General features: G+C 31.7%; 1 protein-coding gene across 1 annotated transcript in view; it reads left to right on the forward strand.

Moving 5' to 3' along the window:
- ABI3BP (ABI family member 3 binding protein) overlaps nucleotides 1–19,889 on the forward strand; it is a 533,245-nt gene that overhangs the window by 295,238 nt on the left and 218,118 nt on the right. The window contains exons 19-37 of the mRNA XM_053707567.1: nucleotides 378–452; nucleotides 1,837–1,884; nucleotides 2,218–2,259; nucleotides 2,433–2,531; nucleotides 3,435–3,464; nucleotides 4,523–4,576; nucleotides 4,927–4,995; nucleotides 8,241–8,309; nucleotides 8,891–8,932; nucleotides 10,892–10,933; nucleotides 11,424–11,498; nucleotides 12,008–12,082; nucleotides 12,731–12,799; nucleotides 13,247–13,288; nucleotides 13,798–13,872; nucleotides 14,370–14,444; nucleotides 15,132–15,200; nucleotides 16,546–16,587; nucleotides 19,020–19,091. Of these exons, the coding sequence (XP_053563542.1) occupies nucleotides 378–452; nucleotides 1,837–1,884; nucleotides 2,218–2,259; nucleotides 2,433–2,531; nucleotides 3,435–3,464; nucleotides 4,523–4,576; nucleotides 4,927–4,995; nucleotides 8,241–8,309; nucleotides 8,891–8,932; nucleotides 10,892–10,933; nucleotides 11,424–11,498; nucleotides 12,008–12,082; nucleotides 12,731–12,799; nucleotides 13,247–13,288; nucleotides 13,798–13,872; nucleotides 14,370–14,444; nucleotides 15,132–15,200; nucleotides 16,546–16,587; nucleotides 19,020–19,091 (1,164 nt within the window). The remainder of the gene's footprint in view (nucleotides 1–377; nucleotides 453–1,836; nucleotides 1,885–2,217; nucleotides 2,260–2,432; nucleotides 2,532–3,434; nucleotides 3,465–4,522; nucleotides 4,577–4,926; nucleotides 4,996–8,240; nucleotides 8,310–8,890; nucleotides 8,933–10,891; nucleotides 10,934–11,423; nucleotides 11,499–12,007; nucleotides 12,083–12,730; nucleotides 12,800–13,246; nucleotides 13,289–13,797; nucleotides 13,873–14,369; nucleotides 14,445–15,131; nucleotides 15,201–16,545; nucleotides 16,588–19,019; nucleotides 19,092–19,889) is intronic.

A 19,889-nucleotide genomic window follows, 5' to 3' on the forward strand; every position in this document is an offset into this window, starting at 1 on the left:
TCACTTCTTACAATTATCAGTAAGCAAGAGAATATTTTTATTTCAAATACATATTAATAGATTGATTAATCAATCAATGATATTGGTAGATAGATACAGACAGATTAGGGCTTAGTTCATTTGTGGGAGTGATTCATTTTCAATAATTCCTGTATATATTTCTAGTAATGAAGTAATCTGCTGTCATCACCTCCCTGTGACAATCAGCATGCCAGTTACAATTAAATAACTAGTAAAGGAATGGTTTCATCCTCATAGTCACATACATCAGTCAGTGGCATTAGTATCATGCACATATAGCAAAATTATTATATAATAAAACTTCATTTTCAAACTCACCTTTGTGTAATCAGATTTAGTAACAGTGTTTTCCCTAGGGATCCTTCTGCTATCTACTGATGCACCACAGATGAGTACTTACACTTCCCATGTACAGCAAAGGATCAGCCTGGGTAAAGACAGTTAGTGTACTACTTATTAGTTGGCATGGATGAACACTACAGTGAAATGCTTCTGCACTCCTGTTTGTACTGTTTGTGTGTCAGAAATCCCAATCCTCTTTATCTGATTTGCAAGTTAAAGTGATATGGAGAAAACCTTCCGACTTAGCACTTTCTGGATTTATAGTGTGCGAATTGTTAAAATGACGTTATTAAAGATATGAGAAAATGTAATTCATGCACTGTTGTTCTTGATTGAAAATGAAAATCCTGCAAAATCAGACACTTTCTTCTTGATCAGTGATTGAAAAAAAAAAATACTTTTAAAGTAATAACAATTAACAAAAAAATTGAGAACTCACATGCATTATACTTATTATGCCCATATTTAAAAGCAATTAGTAGAGATTAACACATATTACAATGGGTTTTAAAACATAAGAGGTTCATTTTAAACATGTTAATTATTATTAACATGATACTCTGTGAAGAGATAACTCAAAATAGCCTTTTTTTGTCATTTTCATTTGGAGTTATATCCCAATATAACTCCCAATAACATGAACTTAACTAACGGAACATGTTTCCTTAACGACTCTTTATTAACAGAAGACATTTTGGGGTTTTGATCATTCAAAAAGCTTGCTGAGAGAATTGGCCACTTTTCAAAACTTGATGTCGGTCAAATATATCAGAAAAATTAGGATCAAGTGAGATTAGTGTGGGTTAATGCTTTTTCATTTTGTAAAGCTTTGTACTTTTTTAATTTCATTCGATGATTAGTTGGAGTGGTTAGGGATTATTCCTCAGGACTTAATGTTCCTTAAAATATAGCAATATATCTCCTAGCCATGCATTGCTTGATCATCAAATATACTCATGCTGCTAGGATGAGTCATCATACTGTTTATGGAAAAGCTGCATTTATGTATTAAAATAAGGCTGCCCATTGTAGTATAAACCTAGGATGAGCGATTTGCGTCACAATCTAGGCCAGTTATGTATTGGCAAATCTTGCAAGTCCCAATTTTTTTCATGCTGTGTTTTCAAGGACAGCTGAGAGGCATGTAAAAAAAAAGCTTAACTTTGTTCAGGTTTGTATTTTTAGTACCCTTTGTCCATACTAAGTATTTATTCCTATTAATCTGACCACCCCATTTGTCTGAAGTGTAATAATATAAGCATTTTGTAATAGTTGAAACCAGAACTGGTATCATAATGTTAAATGTTTATGGTCTTAATTCACCTTTAAACACCTTGGATAGTAAGGGGAGGTGTCTGCTGCTGTATTTATTGAATTACTCATTTAGATTCCATGTTGTCTTTTTTTGTAATTGGATATTTATTTATACATTTGAATAAAGCTTCCTTTGACAATTAACTTTTGTTGTAACAGCAAATCCTACAACTGGTCGTGCCCCACTTGAAAGGGTGCCTGTGCCGGGTAAATACAGCTGCATGGTGCTCTCAGTCACGCAGTTACCTAGCTGCTTTCACACTTCTGTCCATATGCAAATTGTACAGCTGCCTTGTATAGCTTAGCTGTATACAAACTTGTCTAGTTTAGCCTCTGTGTTGCAAGCTTTGTAGTGTAGCAATTCATCTTCTACCTTCAGATCATTGCTTAATTAATTCCATGTGCCTTTCTACTTCATTAGCTAATTGAGCAGAAGTAATAGTATGTGATTGCGCTTTTAAACCTTATACTGTGGTATATTGTATACCTTTCAATATAATTTCAGTTTTATAGACTTTGAGTGTTTTGTTTTTTTTCTAGCAACTGAAAGACTAGCTACAAAGGCAACAGAAATACTACCTGGTAACTCACACTTGCATTTTAATTATCTCTGGGTCAGGTTACAATATTTTGCAATTAAAGTTGCATCAGTCATTTATATGTCAGTAAGGTACAAGTAAATATCTAAATATATAATATGTGTCAAGGAAAAGTTGAGTTAAATTATTGTTTTAAAATTCAATTTATGTCATCAGATTCAGTGACAGAGTTTTCCCTAGGCATATTTCCGATATCCACTGATGTACCACAAACGAGCAGTGATACATCTGATGTACAGCAAAGGGCAACAATAGGTAAAGGCAAATATGCACTAACTGAATGACTGAATCTATTCATGAATGAACATTAGGGAAAATGATTCTGCTTTCTGTGCATGTGCTGTTATATTGTATTCTATAGGTGATGATGTTACAGTTACTTAAAGGTTCGGTCACTTCTATTATCTAATTCACTTTGTTCTCTTGACACCCTTGGTAAAAAAAAGCATACCTAGGTAGGCTCAGGAGCAGCAGTGTATTACTGGGAGCTACCTGCTGATTGATGGCTGCACATATATACCTCTTGTCCTTGACTCACCTCATGTATTCAGCTATCTTCCAGTAGTGAATTGCTGCTCTTTCAACAAAGGATATCAAGAGAATGAAGTAAAGTAAATTGGAAAAGTGTTTAAAATTATGTGCTGTAACTGAATAATGAAAGAAAACTTTTGTGTATCATGTCCCATTAAGAAGTAAAGAAAACCTACTGTTGCTGTAGATGTTATTCATTTTAAAATGTAAGATTCTTGTTGAATAAGTTTACTGACAGCTTACAATATTGTGCAGATTATTACTTGATGTGGCTTTGGTTTTGGGATTTGATGAACAGAGTCTAATCAATAAATGCACATGACCTATGGCCGTATTGTCCAATGGTTGCATGCAGTTAACGTTATTCCTAAAACAGTGATTGTTTTTAATTGATTGTTTAATTAAGTATATCAAAATGGCTTCTAGTGAATTTGAAGTGCACTGATATACATTTCAGTGTTCACTAGAATGTCCCTTTATTTATTTTTTTCCAATTTCATTTTTAAATAAAAGTTTGCAATCTTATGTTTTAGTAGGACTTGTAGGTACTATTTATGGTATAGGAAGCAAGGGGGCTAATTTGTACAATTTCTAGTTGTTAACTGGATTATATATAATATGTTGCAGTTGGCGAGCCAAGTCACCATTTTCACCTTGGTGGGTTTTTTATTGATTAATTGATTTTTAACAATATTCTGCCAATCCATTTGAATGGTATATGTTTGAATTAGTTAAACCACATGAGTTAGGGCTGCAAATTTTACAGAGCTTCCGTATTCCCTTTATTCATATTGGGTAAATTTACAAAAACGTATATGTCACAGACAGTGTTTCAAGCATTTTGCAGACAAACATGGAAGCAAAAATATGCATCCAATAAAAAAAAAATCTAATCAGTATTACTGATGCCTGCCATGTGTGTTTGAGACAAAAATGTATGACATGCGCATCCTTTATGAAATCCTTTCCATCTACTAATGACTTCACTTTTTATAATATTCAAACACTCAACTACAATCATGAACAAACATTCTAATTATTATAATTTAAGTCTGAACATATATTATTTAAAAGTAGTTTGATCACAATTGTAATATTTTAATGATACAAGAAAAAGTTTGAGTTAGTTGTAAGCTGAACATGCACAGAATTCACATGTAAAATCAAAATGGCTTTTCAAAAATATTTTTTTAAAATTTAGATATTAAAAATAATCTTGAAAAAAGTTTATTGTTATGGATTGGAAAATCAATATCAATGCAATGCACCAGATAAGTGCAAAGTCAATCAACAAATTACATTTTTGCAAATTAATATATTTAACTTTGTTAAATATAACATTTGAATACCGATTGTAATATTATATTTAACAAGAACTATTTGAAAATTGAGAAATTAAAATTCAGATGATGATTCTCAAAGACCTCACTGTTTGTCAATAAAAATCAACCTTTGAATTTGAATTGTTTTATTTCAGCTGTGATCTATTTAAATGAAATGTAACAGTCAGTATTCAAATAGTATATTTGTTATAAAGAAATGTAGTGTTTGCTCAAAAATATGCTGTATTCACTGTATACAAATACTTCAGTGGAAGAATGAAAGTCAAGGGGAACATTCATACTGCCAATCAATTATAATCAATAACAGAGGCTCTGTTTATAGTTAAATACTTGTTTTTAGATTCCTTTACGCGTTTATAAATTTTGTTACAGCAAACCCTACAACTGGTCCTGCTTCTATTACAAGGACATCAAAGGCTGCACTGGGTAAATACAGTTGCATCATGGTCTCATTATCACTATTACTTAGTTGCTTCAACACTTTTTGACTGAAACATCTGCAAATATATATATACATTTAACATGCTTGGGTTGTTTCTATGCATTATGTAGGAAGCTTAGCTTTTACAATATAGCTACATATTCTCATTTTTCTAGCTTGGCTGGCAAATGTTCATACGTAGTGATATAATAAATATGAAATCTTAAAACCATAAATCCAAAATGTTATTTTATTATATTATTGCTTAAATCAATATTGTTTATATTGACAATAGATCTGCTATTTTTTAAATGTGTTGTAGTTTCCTAAGACAATCAATATTCCCCCCTAACAGCAAATCCTTCTTTCGGTCCCGCTCCACTTACAAGTGCAACTCCTACTGAACAGCCAAAGACTGTGCTGGGTAAATAGCGCTGCATTGTACTCTCAAGCACACCATTATTTAGCTGCTTCCACACACTATTTATTATCATAAAACCTTTGGCGTGTTTAGTTTTATCATATGTTTTTATATAGCTACATCAATACATTTTGCAAATGCCACAGTTTATTTAATAATATTTCAAGTTAAAATATTTGAAACCATTTTTTTTTAATATTCTGCCCATGTTATCCGATTTAGTGACAATGTTTTATGTAGGAATGTTTCCAGTATTCATTGATGAATCACAAATGAGCACTTATGCATCTCATATACAGCAAAGGATCACCCCGGGTAAAAACAGTTAAATTAGTGTTAATAAATTGCCCCTAATTTATTAATATAAGCATTAGGGCAAATATTCATCTTCTTTCCATATTAATTTTGTAGGCCAGTTTCCATCCTCTGTAGGTAATATTTTATTTCAGAACTAAAGCATAACTCGGTACTATTGTATTCATGTTTGTAGTGACTTTTTTTATTCAATGTTGAGATTTAATATGTAATACGTTTGAACTGCCATCTTTTTTAGATTTCTAGTATCTTTGTATCTTTCTTTACTGTTATTCTCAAGGGACAATCTTGAGGTAATAGAACTACACATCAGGGTAATTTAGTTTTTACTCAATATATTTTTGCAACATCCTCCATTAGGAAAAATGCTTCTACTAAAATATGTAACTGCTGATAGCTTTTTTTATGCACACAACCTGCATAATATGAGCATTATAGGTTTTGTTATGCACACAACCTGCGTAATATGACCGTGATAGCTTTTCCTATGCACACAACCTGCAGAGTATGACTGTAAAAGCTTTTTCTATGCACACATCCTGCAGAATATGACCATGATAGCTTTTGCTAAGCACACAACCTGCAGAATATGACCATGATAGCTTTTGCTATGCACACAACCTGCAGAGTATCACCATGATAGCTTTTTCTATGCACACAACCTACAGAATATGACAGTGATAGCTTTTGTTATGCACACAACCTGCGTAATATGACTGTGATAGCTTTTTCTATGCACACAACCTATAGAGTATGACTGTGATAGCTTTTTCTATGCACACAACCTACAGAATATGACTGTGATAGCTTTTCCTATGCACACAACCTATAGAGTAGGACTGTGATAGCTTTTGCTATGCTTACAACCTACAGAGTATGACCATGATAGCTTTTGCTATGCACACAATCTACAGAGTATGACTGTGATAGCTTTTTCTATGCACACAACCTGCAGAGTATGACCGTGATAGCTTTTGCTATGCACACAACCTACAGAGTATGTACGCGATAGCTTTTTCTATGCACACAATCTACAGAATATGACTGTGATAGCTTTTCCTATGCACACAACCTATAGAGTAGGACTGGGATAGCCTTTGCTATGCACACAACCTACAGAGTATGATCATGTTAGCTTTAACTATGCACACAACCTACAGAGTATGGACGTGATAGCTTTTTCTATGCACACAACCTGCAGAGTATGACCGTGATAGCTTTTGCTATGCACACAACCTACAGAGTATGTACGATGCACACAACCTACAGAGTATGACCATGATAGCTTTAACTATGCACACAACCTACAGAGTATGGACGTGATAGCTTTTTCTATGCACACAACCTACAGAATATGACTGTGATAGCTTTTCCTATGCACACAACCTATAGAGTAGGACTGGGATAGCTTTTGCTATGCACACAACCTACAGAGTATGACCATGACAGCTTTTACTATGCACACAACCTACAGAGTATGGACGTGATAGCTTTTGCTATGCACACAACCTACAGAGTATGGCACAACCTACAGAGTATGGCCGTGATAGCTTTTGCTATGCACACAACCTACAGAGTATGGCACAACCTACAGAGTATGGCTGTGATAGCTTTTGCTATGCACACAACCTACAGAGTATGGCACAACCTACAGAGTATGGCCGTGATAGCTTTTGCTATGCACACAAACTACAGAGTATGGACGTGATAGCTTTTGCTATGCACACAACCTGCAGAGTATGACCGTGATAGCTTTTGCTATGCACACAATCTACAGAGTATGACCGTGATAGCTTTTGCTATGCACACAACCTACAGAGTATGGACGTGATAGCTTTTGCTATGCACACAACCTACAGAGTATGACCGTGATAGCTTTTGCTATGCACACAACCTACAGAGTATGACCGTGATAGCTTTTGCTATGCAAACAACCTACAGAGTATGACCGTGATAGCTTTTGCTATGCACACAACCTACAGAGTATGGACGTGATAGCTTTTGCTATGCACACAATCTACAGAGTATGACCGTGATAGCTTTTGCTATGCAAACAACCTACAGAGTATGACCGTGATAGCTTTTGCTATGCACACAACCTACAGAGTATGACCGTGATAGCTTTTGCTATGCACACAATCTACAGAGTATGACCGTGATAGCTTTTGCTATGCACACAACCTACAGAGTATGACCGTGATAGCTTTTGCTATGCACACAATCTACAGAGTATGACCGTGATAGCTTTTGCTATGCACACAACCTACAGAGTATGACCGTGATAGCTTTTGCTATGCACACAATCTACAGAGTATGACCGTGATAGCTTTTGCTATGCACACAACCTACAGAGTATGGACGTGATAGCTTTTGCTATGCACACAATCTACAGAGTATGGCACAACCTACAGAGTATGACCGTGATAGCTTTTGCTATGCACACAATCTACAGAGTATGACCGTGATAGCTTTTGCTATGCACACAATCTACAGAGTATGACCGTGATAGCTTTTGCTATGCACACAATCTACAGAGTATGACCGTGATAGCTTTTGCTATGCAAACAATCTACAGAGTATGACCATGATAGCTTTTGCTATGCAAACAATCTACAGAGTATGACCGTGATGCTTGTCACACTGGTACTGTTTATGCAGATGCATATGATTTACAGCTGCATGATCCACTGGCCATGTGATCAATAAAAATGGTAAATTGATAATAGATTTAATTAGAGGAATTTTGCTTAATAGAGTATATTGCAAAAATGCTTTAATTAAAAATAAAATATGCTCATATGCATTTCATTTTTACAGTAGAATTCCCCTTTAATTATTGATATCTGACCAGTCAGCAATAACCGTTAAAAAATTTTTTTTTATGAAATATGAATTGACATTAATTTGTAGACTTATATATATTGTTCTAACAGCAAAACCTACAACTGTTCCTGTTCCTCATATAAGGGCACCTCCTGTTGTGCCACCAAAGATGGTGCTGGGTAAATACAGCTGCATCGTGGTCTCTATCACATTAGTTAGCTGCTTTCACATCTGCTTGAAGTAAAATAGATGGCTTATGCTAACATATAGAAGCATAGCTCTATAGCTACATAATCTCATATTTCTATCTCAGCTTGTAAAGTTTAGCAGTAGACAGGTTTTGCTTCCATAGTTTAGCTTTGTGCCTTTACATTTGCTTTTGTGATTTAGTTATGTGCCTCAATAGGACTGGCTGCTGTTTAGTTGTATGCATCTCTTTAGCTATCTTTCAATTTCTGTAAAGCTCTGTTTAGTTAACTTATGATTTCTTTTTATCTTTATGCCTCCATATTACTGTCTTATCTTTTGTAGTTTAGCTTTGTACCAGGTAAATCAAAAGGCTGCTTCAAATCACTAAATCATAATTTCTTCCTCAGCATTTTTATGTTAAATTATGGTTAGTTATTTAATTAAGGAATTTACTGATTAACTGAATAATTAAGATATATTATGGTATGGTATTATTAAACAACATAATAGAATTCATACTTCTCAATATAATAACAGTCTCTGAGACTAAAATGTGGATTATTTATTCTAGCAACTGAACAGGAGACTACTCATGCACCAGAAAGCTCACCTGGTAACTCATCATGGCATCAAATTATATATGGGCAAAAAAGTATTAGGTGTAAAACTAGTGAAAAACAATAGTATATTTCAATTTAGTTGTCTTAAATAATCTGTTTCAATTTAGCATATGTCATCAAATTCATTAATGTTGTTTTTTCATGAAATGTATCTGGTATTGTGCAAATAAAAACATACACATCTCTTGAACAGTCAACAGATAGCATTCGGTAAAATGGTGGTCGATTGATAGAATGAATGTGCCGCTAGATATTTAATTCTACTATAGAATTTTCCTATAACAACAGATGCTAGTTTCAGTTTGTCAAATCTTAATCTATTTTAGAAAAAGTTGAAAACATGAATTTAGTGTTTGATTATTGACTACAGGTTAAGCATCAGCATTTGACTATTATATTTTATATATTTAAATACCAATGATTATAGCATACATTTAGGAGTCAACATTTAAATGTAATTTTTATTATTTTCATTATTTCAAATGTATTGTCTAAATTTAAATGTATAATTTGAAGAAGCAAAAGAAGTGAAATTAACATTTGAGTAAAGATTTACAACATGAGAATCAACATTTCAATGTTACATTTGCTATAGTAATTGAATGTTGATACTTAGAATTTTGTAAGATTCATCATCTGAATGTTATTTTTGATATTTTAAATGTTGTTTACATTTATCTTTAAAAGTAGCAGGTGAATATCTTAATTTAACATTTATTTGTAACAAATTTTGAATGTTCTGCACACATTTAAAATTCATTTAGAATGAACAAACTAACATTTGTTGTTTTCAGAGAAATGTAGGAAAATAAACAGTTATCTTAATCAAGACAGCTAACATATTGCCCTTGATTAAGCCATACCAAATTCAATAATACAGGTGGCCCTCGGTTTACAATGGTTCAATTTACACCATTTCAGAATAACAACCTTTTTTTCCAGTCATGTGACTGCTATTGAAAAGCATTGAGAAGCAGTGCATTTATTAAAATAGCCAGTAGGTGGAGCTGTCCGCTTGTGTTGCAGCAAAGCCAAACAAGAGGAAATTAATCAGTTTAACCAGACCTGAGCAATCGAGCAGATTTCAAAGGAACAAGATCTTCCTGTCTGATTCCAGATTGGAATGCATAGAAAGAACTGTTTGCAGAAAAATGCAAGTGAAGTCTGTGTTGTTGCAGGTTTATAATGCTGTTTAGCAAATGTTTTGTTCATTTAACTTAGTTTAATTATATATACTGTGTTGTGTGATTATTTTATTAGGTTTATAATGCTGTTTAGCATTTGAAGTCTTCATTTCAAAGCTTTAAAAACAATGTATTAGGTGTAACTTATGACAATTTTGAGAGGGGCCTGGAACCTAACTCCCTCACTTCCCATTGACTTACATTATAAACTGGGTTTCAATTTACAATGGTTTCGATTTACAACCATTCCTTCTGGAACCTAACTTCAGCGTAAACTGAGGGCTACCTGTACATTTACATAGCTGCGTCCACGCTGTCTGGCATCTCTTTATATACCTAGCTTGTGTAGATAAACTATATTTCTCAATCTAGCTAATTTATATACTTTTAAAGATTTTTATATCAACAGCTTGTAGATTAGCAGTATACCTACCTACAGCCAGCCTTTGCACTTTAAAGGGCTTTTATAGTGAAAACATGAAATGCTGTTATTCGATAGGTAAAGTCCGGAGCCACAGGGAACTGCTTTTCCTCAGCAGACATTGCTGATGAGCCAATCAGCAGATCTAGTTGCATGTCTAGTTGTGCAACTAATGCTGTTGATTAGCTCAGTGACAGTTACTGCTCCAGACCAGTAGTTCTTTGTTGCTCCCAAGCATAACTTTAACTATGGGTTGCACCCTTTTTTACAGTGTTAGACACATAGATTTGCTTGAAACCATTGTAATCGTCTTCAGTTGAAACTAAACTTCTAATTATTTATTGTAGCATCTGAAATAGAGAGTTTTCTGTCAAAGGAAATTACACCTGGTAACTAACTTATGTTTTTCTTTATTTTTTTATGTATATTATCAAGTACACTGTAAAATAACTTTTAACAAATAGGACAATTTATACAGACAATTGTAATAGGTTCCTCCTCTTTTAAATTGGAAATATTTGATTCCTCTTTTCATGACATATTTTGACATCTATATATAAATAATTGAAAAAGCTCAAATATTAGTAATATTATTATAATTTCTTGACATTTAAACCACAAGTCTTCGAATCTTGGGCTAATCCAACAAGCCTACATTTTATTTTCAATCTCTCAATTATTTCTTCAGTATTTATTTATTATGGAGGTATAACATTCCATTTAATGGATTTGAATCCCATTGAAGTGGAATACAAACCCACACAAGTTGAAACATAATTCTCCACAAGCACTATTGGATCATAACAGGGGCAGCACATTTAAATTACTAATATGTTATTTACAATCAATAGTCATATTCAGTAATTACCTTCTCTGCAGGTATGCATCAAATATCCACAGATGCACCAGATATGAGCACTTACGCCCCTCATGTGCAGCACAAGAACACATTGGGTAAAGACAGCTCTTGCATTTTCATTGCTCTATTTTTAGTTTCTCTGCAGAATGTAATGCCTAAAGGTCAGTCAATGTCAGCAATTTATTTATAGATTACTTTTTTTTATAAATAATATCAAACAGTAATAAAGATTTCAAAATTATTTTAAAGTAAGATGACAGGTGTGAAAAATAGATTTGGCTGAGTATTATAGTTCAACTATGACCTCAATATTATAGTTTTTTTGACATTTAAACCACAAGTCTTCAATACTTGGGAAAATGCACCAAGCATACTTTTTATTATCAATCTCTCATTTTTTTCTTTAGTGTTTATTCAATAGGGAGGTATAACATTCCATTTAATGGATTTAAATCCCATTGAAATGTAATCCAAAAATCACACAACTTTAAACTGAATGTTCTACAATGCAAGCACTATTGGGTCATAATAGGGGCAGCACTTTTATATTACTAATATATTATTTGCCATTAATAGTCATATTTAGTAATTACCCTCTCTGCAGGTATGCATCAAATATCCACAGATGCACCAGATATCAGCACTTACGCGCCTCATGTTCAGCACAGAACCACATTGGGTAAAGGCAGCTCTTGTATTTTGCTTTGCTCTATTATTGAGATTCACACAACATTTTGTAATGCCTAAAAGTCAGTCAATGTCAGCAATTTATTTATAGATTACTTTTTTATAAATAATATCAAACAGTAATACATATTTTTAAATTATTTTAAAGTAAGTTGATGTGGCTGATTATTATCATGTGCATTTTTGGCATACGGATTAACCCAAGCATGAATAATCTGCTCCATAAGGTGTATGAGAATTGGCACTGGTTTTATAGACAATCTATTTTTTTTTTAATTTGTACCCCTTTGACATCTTGAGAAACAGAGATGTGTTAATATTATTACATGGTTTCTTTATGATCCTATAGATAAAGAGATAGCAATATGTCTTAAGTGATAAGTATATAGTAATGTTTAATTAATACAAGCACACAACATCAACCACTGTACATTTTTATTTTTGCAGTATAAGTATAATCACAATAGGTATATTCATATTTTGTCTGCATGCTATTCATTTTGTTATTTGTTTAGGGCAATTTACCATCAATATAATCCCGTTCACATATTTTAAAAAATGCACTCTTTCCTAGATAATAATAGTTAATTATTATGAATAATAATCATTGGATATTATCTTCATTGATATTTGATTTTAGCTGCCAGTAGGATACAATCTCATTCTGTTCCCGTCACAAAATTTACCAAGAAACCACATCAAAGCCATGGTAATTACATATTTTTAATTTTATTTTAAATTTACATCAGTTATCTTATAATGATAGTATACTCAGTGACAGTTACTGCTCGGGACCAGTAGTTCTTTGTTGCTTCCAAGCAAAACTTTAACTATGCGTTGATCCCTTTTTCACACTGTTAGACACATAGATTTGCTCGGTTGGTAGTGACACCATGACATTCTATTATGTCTATTACTATTATGACAATTTAACAATGTGTCTGTTGACAACATACATTTGGAGGATAAAAATATACACAGCTTTTTTGTAATATGAAATCTATGCATCCACATCTGAATCACTTTTTCTGTATAAAAAAAAATGATTAATATTAAGTTGAATAATCATTCACTAGAAATTATTTCAGATGCAATATATTTTAAAACCATTGAAATCATCTTGAGTGGAAACTAAACTTCTAATTATTTATTGTAGCATCTGAAATAGAGAGTTTTCTGGCAAAGGAAATTACACCTGGTAACTAACTTATGTTTTTCTTTATTTTTTTTATCTATATTACCAAGTACACTGTTAATAACTTTTAACAAATAGGACAATTTATACAGACAATTGTAATAGGTTTCTCCTCTTTTAAATTGGAAATATTTGATTCTTCTTTTCATGACATATTTGACATCTATATATAAATAAATGCAAAAGTAATAATTCCATATGAAAGCTCAAATATAAACTTATTATTATAATTTCTTGACATTTAAACCACAAGTCTTCGAATCTTGGGCAAATCCAACAAGCCTACATTTTATTTTCAATCTCTCAATTATTTATTCAGTATTTATTTATTATGGACGTATAACATTCCATTTAATGGATTTGAATCCCATTGAAGTGCAAAACAAAAACCACACAAGTTGAAACATAATTTTCCACAAGCACTATTGGATCATAACAGGGGCAGCACATTTAAGTTACTAATATGTTTATTTACAATTAATAGTCATATTCAGTAATTACCTTCTCTGCAGGTATGCATCAAATATCCACAGATGCACCAGATATGAGCACTTACGCCCCTCATGTGCAGCACAAGACCACATTGGGTAAAGACAGCTCTTGTTTTTTTGTTGCTCTATTGTTAGATTCCCTGCAGAATGTAATGCCTAAAAGTCAATCAATGTCAGCAATTTATTTATAGATTTTTTTTATAAATAATATCAAACAGTAATAAACATTAAAAAATATTTTAAAGTAAGTTGACAGGTGGGAAAAATAGATGATGCTGATTATTATAGTTCCAATATGAACTTCTTATTATAGTTTCTTGACATTTAAACCACAAGTCTTCAATACTTGGGTAAATCCAACAAGCATACTTTTTATTTTCAATCTCTCAATTATTTCTTCAGTATTTCTTCAGTAGGGAGGTATAACATTCCATTTAATGGATTTGAATCCCATTGGGAAAAATCACACTTTTTCTACAAACTGAATTTTCTACAATTTAAGCACTATTGGGTTATAAAAGGGACAGCACTTTTATATTACTAATATATTATTTACAATCTATAGTCATATTCAGTAATTACCCTCTCTGCAGGTATGCATCAAATATCCACAGATGCACCAGATATCAGCACTTACACCCCTCATGTGCAGCACAGGACCACATTGGGTAAAGGCAGCTCTTGTATTTTGCGTTGCTCTATTTTTGAGATTCACACAAAATTCTGAGGTTTCTCTCCAGAATGTAATGCCTAAAAGTCAGTCAATGTCAGCAATTTATTTATAGATTACTTTTTTTTTTTTTAATAAATAATATCAAACAGTAAATATTTTAAAGTAAGTTGACAGGTGGGAAAAATATATGTGGCTGATTATTATCATGTGCATTTTTTGACATACAGATTAACCCAAGCATGAATAATCTGTTCCAATAGGTGTATGAGAATTGGCACTAAGAAGCACTGGTTTAATAGACAATCTATTTTTTTTAAATGTGCACCCCTTTGACCTCTTGAGAAACAGAGATATGTTTATATTATTACATGGTTTCTTTAAGATCCTATAGATAAATAGATAGCAATATATTTTAAGTGATAAGTATATGGTAATGTTTAATTAATACAAGTACACAACATCAACCACTGTACATTTTTATTTTTGTAGTATAAATATAGTCAGAATAGATATATTCATATTTTGTATGTATGATATTAATTTTGTTATTTGTTTAGGCCAATTTACCATCAATATTATCCCTTTCACATATTTTAAAAAATTGCAGTTTCCTAGATAAAAAATAGTTAATTATTATCAATAATAATCATTGGATATTATCTTCATTGATATTTGATTTTAGCTGCCAGTAGGATACAATCTCATTCTGTTCCCATCACAAAATTTACCAAGAAACCACATCAAGCCCATGGTAATTACATAATTTTATTTTTATTTTAAATTTACATCAGTTATCTTATAAGGATAGTATACAGTGGCTGTATCTAATTACTTTTTTTTATCCATGCCGTTTATATGAATGCATGACTAGAATAACAATTCTAAGCACTAATATTGATTCAGTATATTTAATATAGCATAATTTCACTAATTGTTAAAAAAATATACAGTGACATTAGTTTTAATAAGTAATTATATTTCAAAGCTACAGGAATAATCTCGAGTGGAAACTACATTTTTATTATTTTTCTAGAGTCTGAAATAGAGACTTTTCAGGAAAATTAAATTATACTATATATTTTTTTATTTTATGCAATTTTTAGTTTATTAAAGAATATTCCTAAATACCTTAGTTATACATTTTAATAAACAGGACCACAATTCATAAATATTAATCTATATTAAGTAATCTGATCATGTCTCTTAAATTAGAAATATGTACGTATTATGTTATTCATGATATGCATTAGGGATATTTACAGTAATTTGCCATTTACTTCTTGACGCTGCCAAGCATTCTTCCAGCTCTGTATAAGTAAGGGTAAAAGTAATAATTCCTGATAAAAGTTCAGATGTGAACTTTAGCCAGATTGTAATTTCTTGACATTTAAATCACAAATCTTCAATACTTGGCGAACTGCAACAAACATTTTCAACCTCCCTATAATTTCTTTAGTATTTGTCCAAACAGAAAAGGCAAAAGAAGTTATACCTGGAAACTAATATATGTATTTTATTTGTGATTTTTAATTTAATAAAAGTATATTCTAAATAAATTAGTTGTAAATGTTATTTTAGCAAACAGAACTGTAGTTCATACAGATAATTCTCTTACGGGTCACCATTGCTTGTCTGTTAAATTAGAAATATTTACAAATTCCCATTTTCATAATAAACAATGGGGATATTTACAACATTTTCCATATACTTCTTGACAGTTATTAACATTTTTAAAACTAAAGTAATCTCCCATCATATAAATATATATTTATATATATATATATATATATATATATATATATATGTAATATTTTGCAGATTAAAATGCAGATGTGAACGTATTAACAATTTTATAATTTACTGATAATAATAATAATATAATAATTAAAAAATAATCTTGAATACTTTAGCAGCTCCAAGAACCATGCATTGTTTTAAATTGTTTAGATGCATCACTTGAATAAAAATATGGCACAATTTCATTAATACATCAAAACAAATTGTGTAGTAATAGTATTTTTAGTATGCATTTAATGTATTGTAAAAAATATTGGTATTTTCCAAGGTGAAACTAAATTTCTAATTATTTATTTTAGCATCTGAAAAAGAGATTTTTCAGGCAAAAGAAATGACAACTGGTAATTGGTATACATTTTTATTTTTATGGATATTGTATTTTATTAAAGTAAAGTCTAATAACAGGTAGCAATATTGAACACTTTCATTAATTAATCAAAATAAATTGTGTTTTGACATTATATTTAATATCAATTTATTATCATAAAACTACTTTGATTATTACAAGAGTGAAACCAAACTTTTAGTTATTTATTCTAGCATATGAAATAGGGATTTTCCAGACAAAGGAAATTACACCTGCTTATAAAATTGTATTCTTTTTTTTTCTTTCTTTTTTATATATTGCTAAATAATTTAGAATACAATTAACAGTTACCAATCTTCAGCATATGTAATATGCACATTTTCTAACTGTTACATTAATAAAGGGGTTAATTATGTTCTTTATATATCATTGTCATTGTTCTGTTGACAGTCTAATTGTGGAATAATGACCATGAAAACTAAATATTCAGCAATGTGGCTGTATACCATAATTAAAAAAAAGTCTTATATAAACCAGATTGATTATTTTTTAATCTAAGATCTTTTTAAATGTAGTACATAGTGTTTGTCATGTTTTAAATAACTTTTATAATGAATTTTGTTAAATACCCCCATCCATTCAGAGGTAATTCTAGACCTTAACAATTGAGGGTGCTATTAAGGTACTGGTGGATGTGAGGGTCATCCTTGACTTATTCTTTTTGCTTTTCTTATTTAAATTTTCCTCCCAATGTACCCTCTCCTGTCCTACATAAAACACAAGTCATGTAGATGGTGGCATTCCTTACAGATATATGGCTGTAGACACCCTTGAATTTAAGGTGCTATACCAATGATTGGGGTCCTAGCTGTACCTAGTAAATTTCTAGAACTATCATTACCCTCATTATTTACTGTGCCTCTATATAATATAATACATATATTCTCATTCTTTTGTTTTCAATTTGTTACTTAAAGGGACAGTGTACCCTTCACCCCTTTATGTGTTCCTAATGATCAATTTTATCTGCTGGAGGGTATTACATTGTTTACAGATAGCTAATTTAACTATATTTCAGCATAGAGAATAACTGATTTTTCCTGTGGTATCCCTACCTATGCTGAATGTTTCTATACTTAAGTATTGGCTATAGAAAAGTTGTGTAAATGTAGCTAGCAGAGGAAATTACACTACTTGTGGGGGTTAAGAGAGATAAGTAATACAATGTTTATTTGTAATTGTTCTCTCTCTAAGTATTGGACTTTGGTATACAGAGATAATATAAAAAAGTGTGTGTAGAGAAAGTGATAACATAAGGGAATCTGATTTCCCCTGTAAGCTCAACCCATTTGAATGGGTTGTGATTTCAAAGAGCAAAAACAACTTTCATATACAAAAATAAACCCAAAAAAGCAATTTCTCATACATTTACCATGTTAAAGGGACATAATACTCATTTGTTAAATCACTTGAAACTGATGCAGGAAGTATAACTGTAAAAAGCTGATAGAAAAATATCACCTGAGCATCTCTATGTAAAAAAGGAAGATATTTACCTCACAATCTCCTCAGATCACCAGAGTAAGTTCTGTGTAAAAAGTTATACTTCAGCTGCTGTCCAGCTGCAGGTAAAAAAAAATAAAAAAAATGAAGAAATGAACTGCAGTCAATCAGCATCAACAGTGCTGAGGTCATGAACTCTTTTACTGTGACCTCGTAACATTTCACTTAACTCTCATGAGATTTCATAGTAAACTTCCTTAAACTGAATAGGGAAATAACATGAGTGTGCACAAGGCTTACTCCTTTGCCTGTCCCGGGACAGACATACTGATTTGCTGCTTAAAGTCCTTCACAATGGGATGTGAATACTTAGTACATTTTGATGTAAAATATCTTTCTTTTTTACATAGAAATGTTCAGGTGATATTTTCTAGTCAGCTTTTTACAGCTATGCTGCATCACTTTCAAGTGTTTCAACATTTGGGTATCATGGCCCTTTAAATGTATAGAGACAAGGCTTTGATACATATGTAATACAATAATATTGTTATCTAGTTTGCTTCAGGGTGGTTATAATAATAATAATATGTTATATAACATTTCCTCTGTTCCAATAATGCAGACAAGTTTCATGCTTTTGCTTACACTACAGATCACAATGTGATGATAGGGAAGGAGTTTACTAATATAGAGCTACAAAAACATTTTACATAAAATATTTTTTTAATGGCCTGAAAAACGTAACATAATATTAATCAGGATTTTATATTGCTCACATTCTTTATTTATTTATTTTTTTATTAACTTTATTCATTGGGAAGGGTCAATATTTAAAGTATTTTGCCTTAAAAAATTTCCAGAGTGTATGTAAAAAAATAGATTTATAATGTGATAATTTCATCAAACAAGATTTTTTAAATTGGTAGTTGAGTGTATCATAAAGTACCTTGATTTATTTTTTAGCAGGGATGCATCCAGTATCCAATGATGCACAAGATATGAGCATTTATCACGTGCAGCAAAAGACCACATTGGGTAATGACAAATATTGGGATGGTATCACTCTTTTGTATTCATGAACACTAGCTTGGAATCAAAGCATTTAATTTTTTTGTCATTTTTTTTTCTTCCTAATGTATGTCATTTGAGCACAAAGCAATATTTAGTGTGTCCGCGTCCGATTGCTAAGGGACCCTGTTGTGAAGGCAAAATTATGTTTTAAATTCAATGAGCATCTCTTTACCTATGTTTCCTAGATAATCTTTAATGGGTGTGTATGCCTCTAATATCTATAGCTGTATTGAATGCCCAATATGCAAAATTAAAATCGCTCACATGAAATGAGAATCTATTACAAAGCAGTTGCAGCAATTAAAACTGCAACTTTGCAAACACACTTTAAATGCAGTTCATGTAAATGTTTGTAGACATAAAGAATCTGCCCCTGTGTATTGAGATTGTGTCCCGCTGTTTCTAAGCTCACATGGTTGTATATATATATTTTTTTACCTTTTAAATATTTTTTGTGCATATGTTAGAGTGGAATGTTTTATCAATGAGCGTTTTTTCAGTTTTAATTAGTTTGTTTTAAAAGGTGTGTGACATACAGTGGAACGCATTCTATGTCATCAGAGGTGGTTATGAGATAGATGCTGTTCCAGTGATTATAATTCACTTGCAACTTGCAGATTTTACAAGGGGAGGGTATTGCACTTTTTGTGTTGTGATGTTGCATTTGCAGTGAGTTTTTCTTTTCTGTGAAAAAAAGGTTTTATTGAATCTAAGCCATTAAAGCCTGTTCATGAAACTGTCTCATGTAAACAAAATTGAAGC

Source organism: Bombina bombina, chromosome 3 (genome assembly GCF_027579735.1).
Source record: "Bombina bombina isolate aBomBom1 chromosome 3, aBomBom1.pri, whole genome shotgun sequence".
Lineage (NCBI taxonomy): Eukaryota > Metazoa > Chordata > Amphibia > Anura > Bombinatoridae > Bombina > Bombina bombina.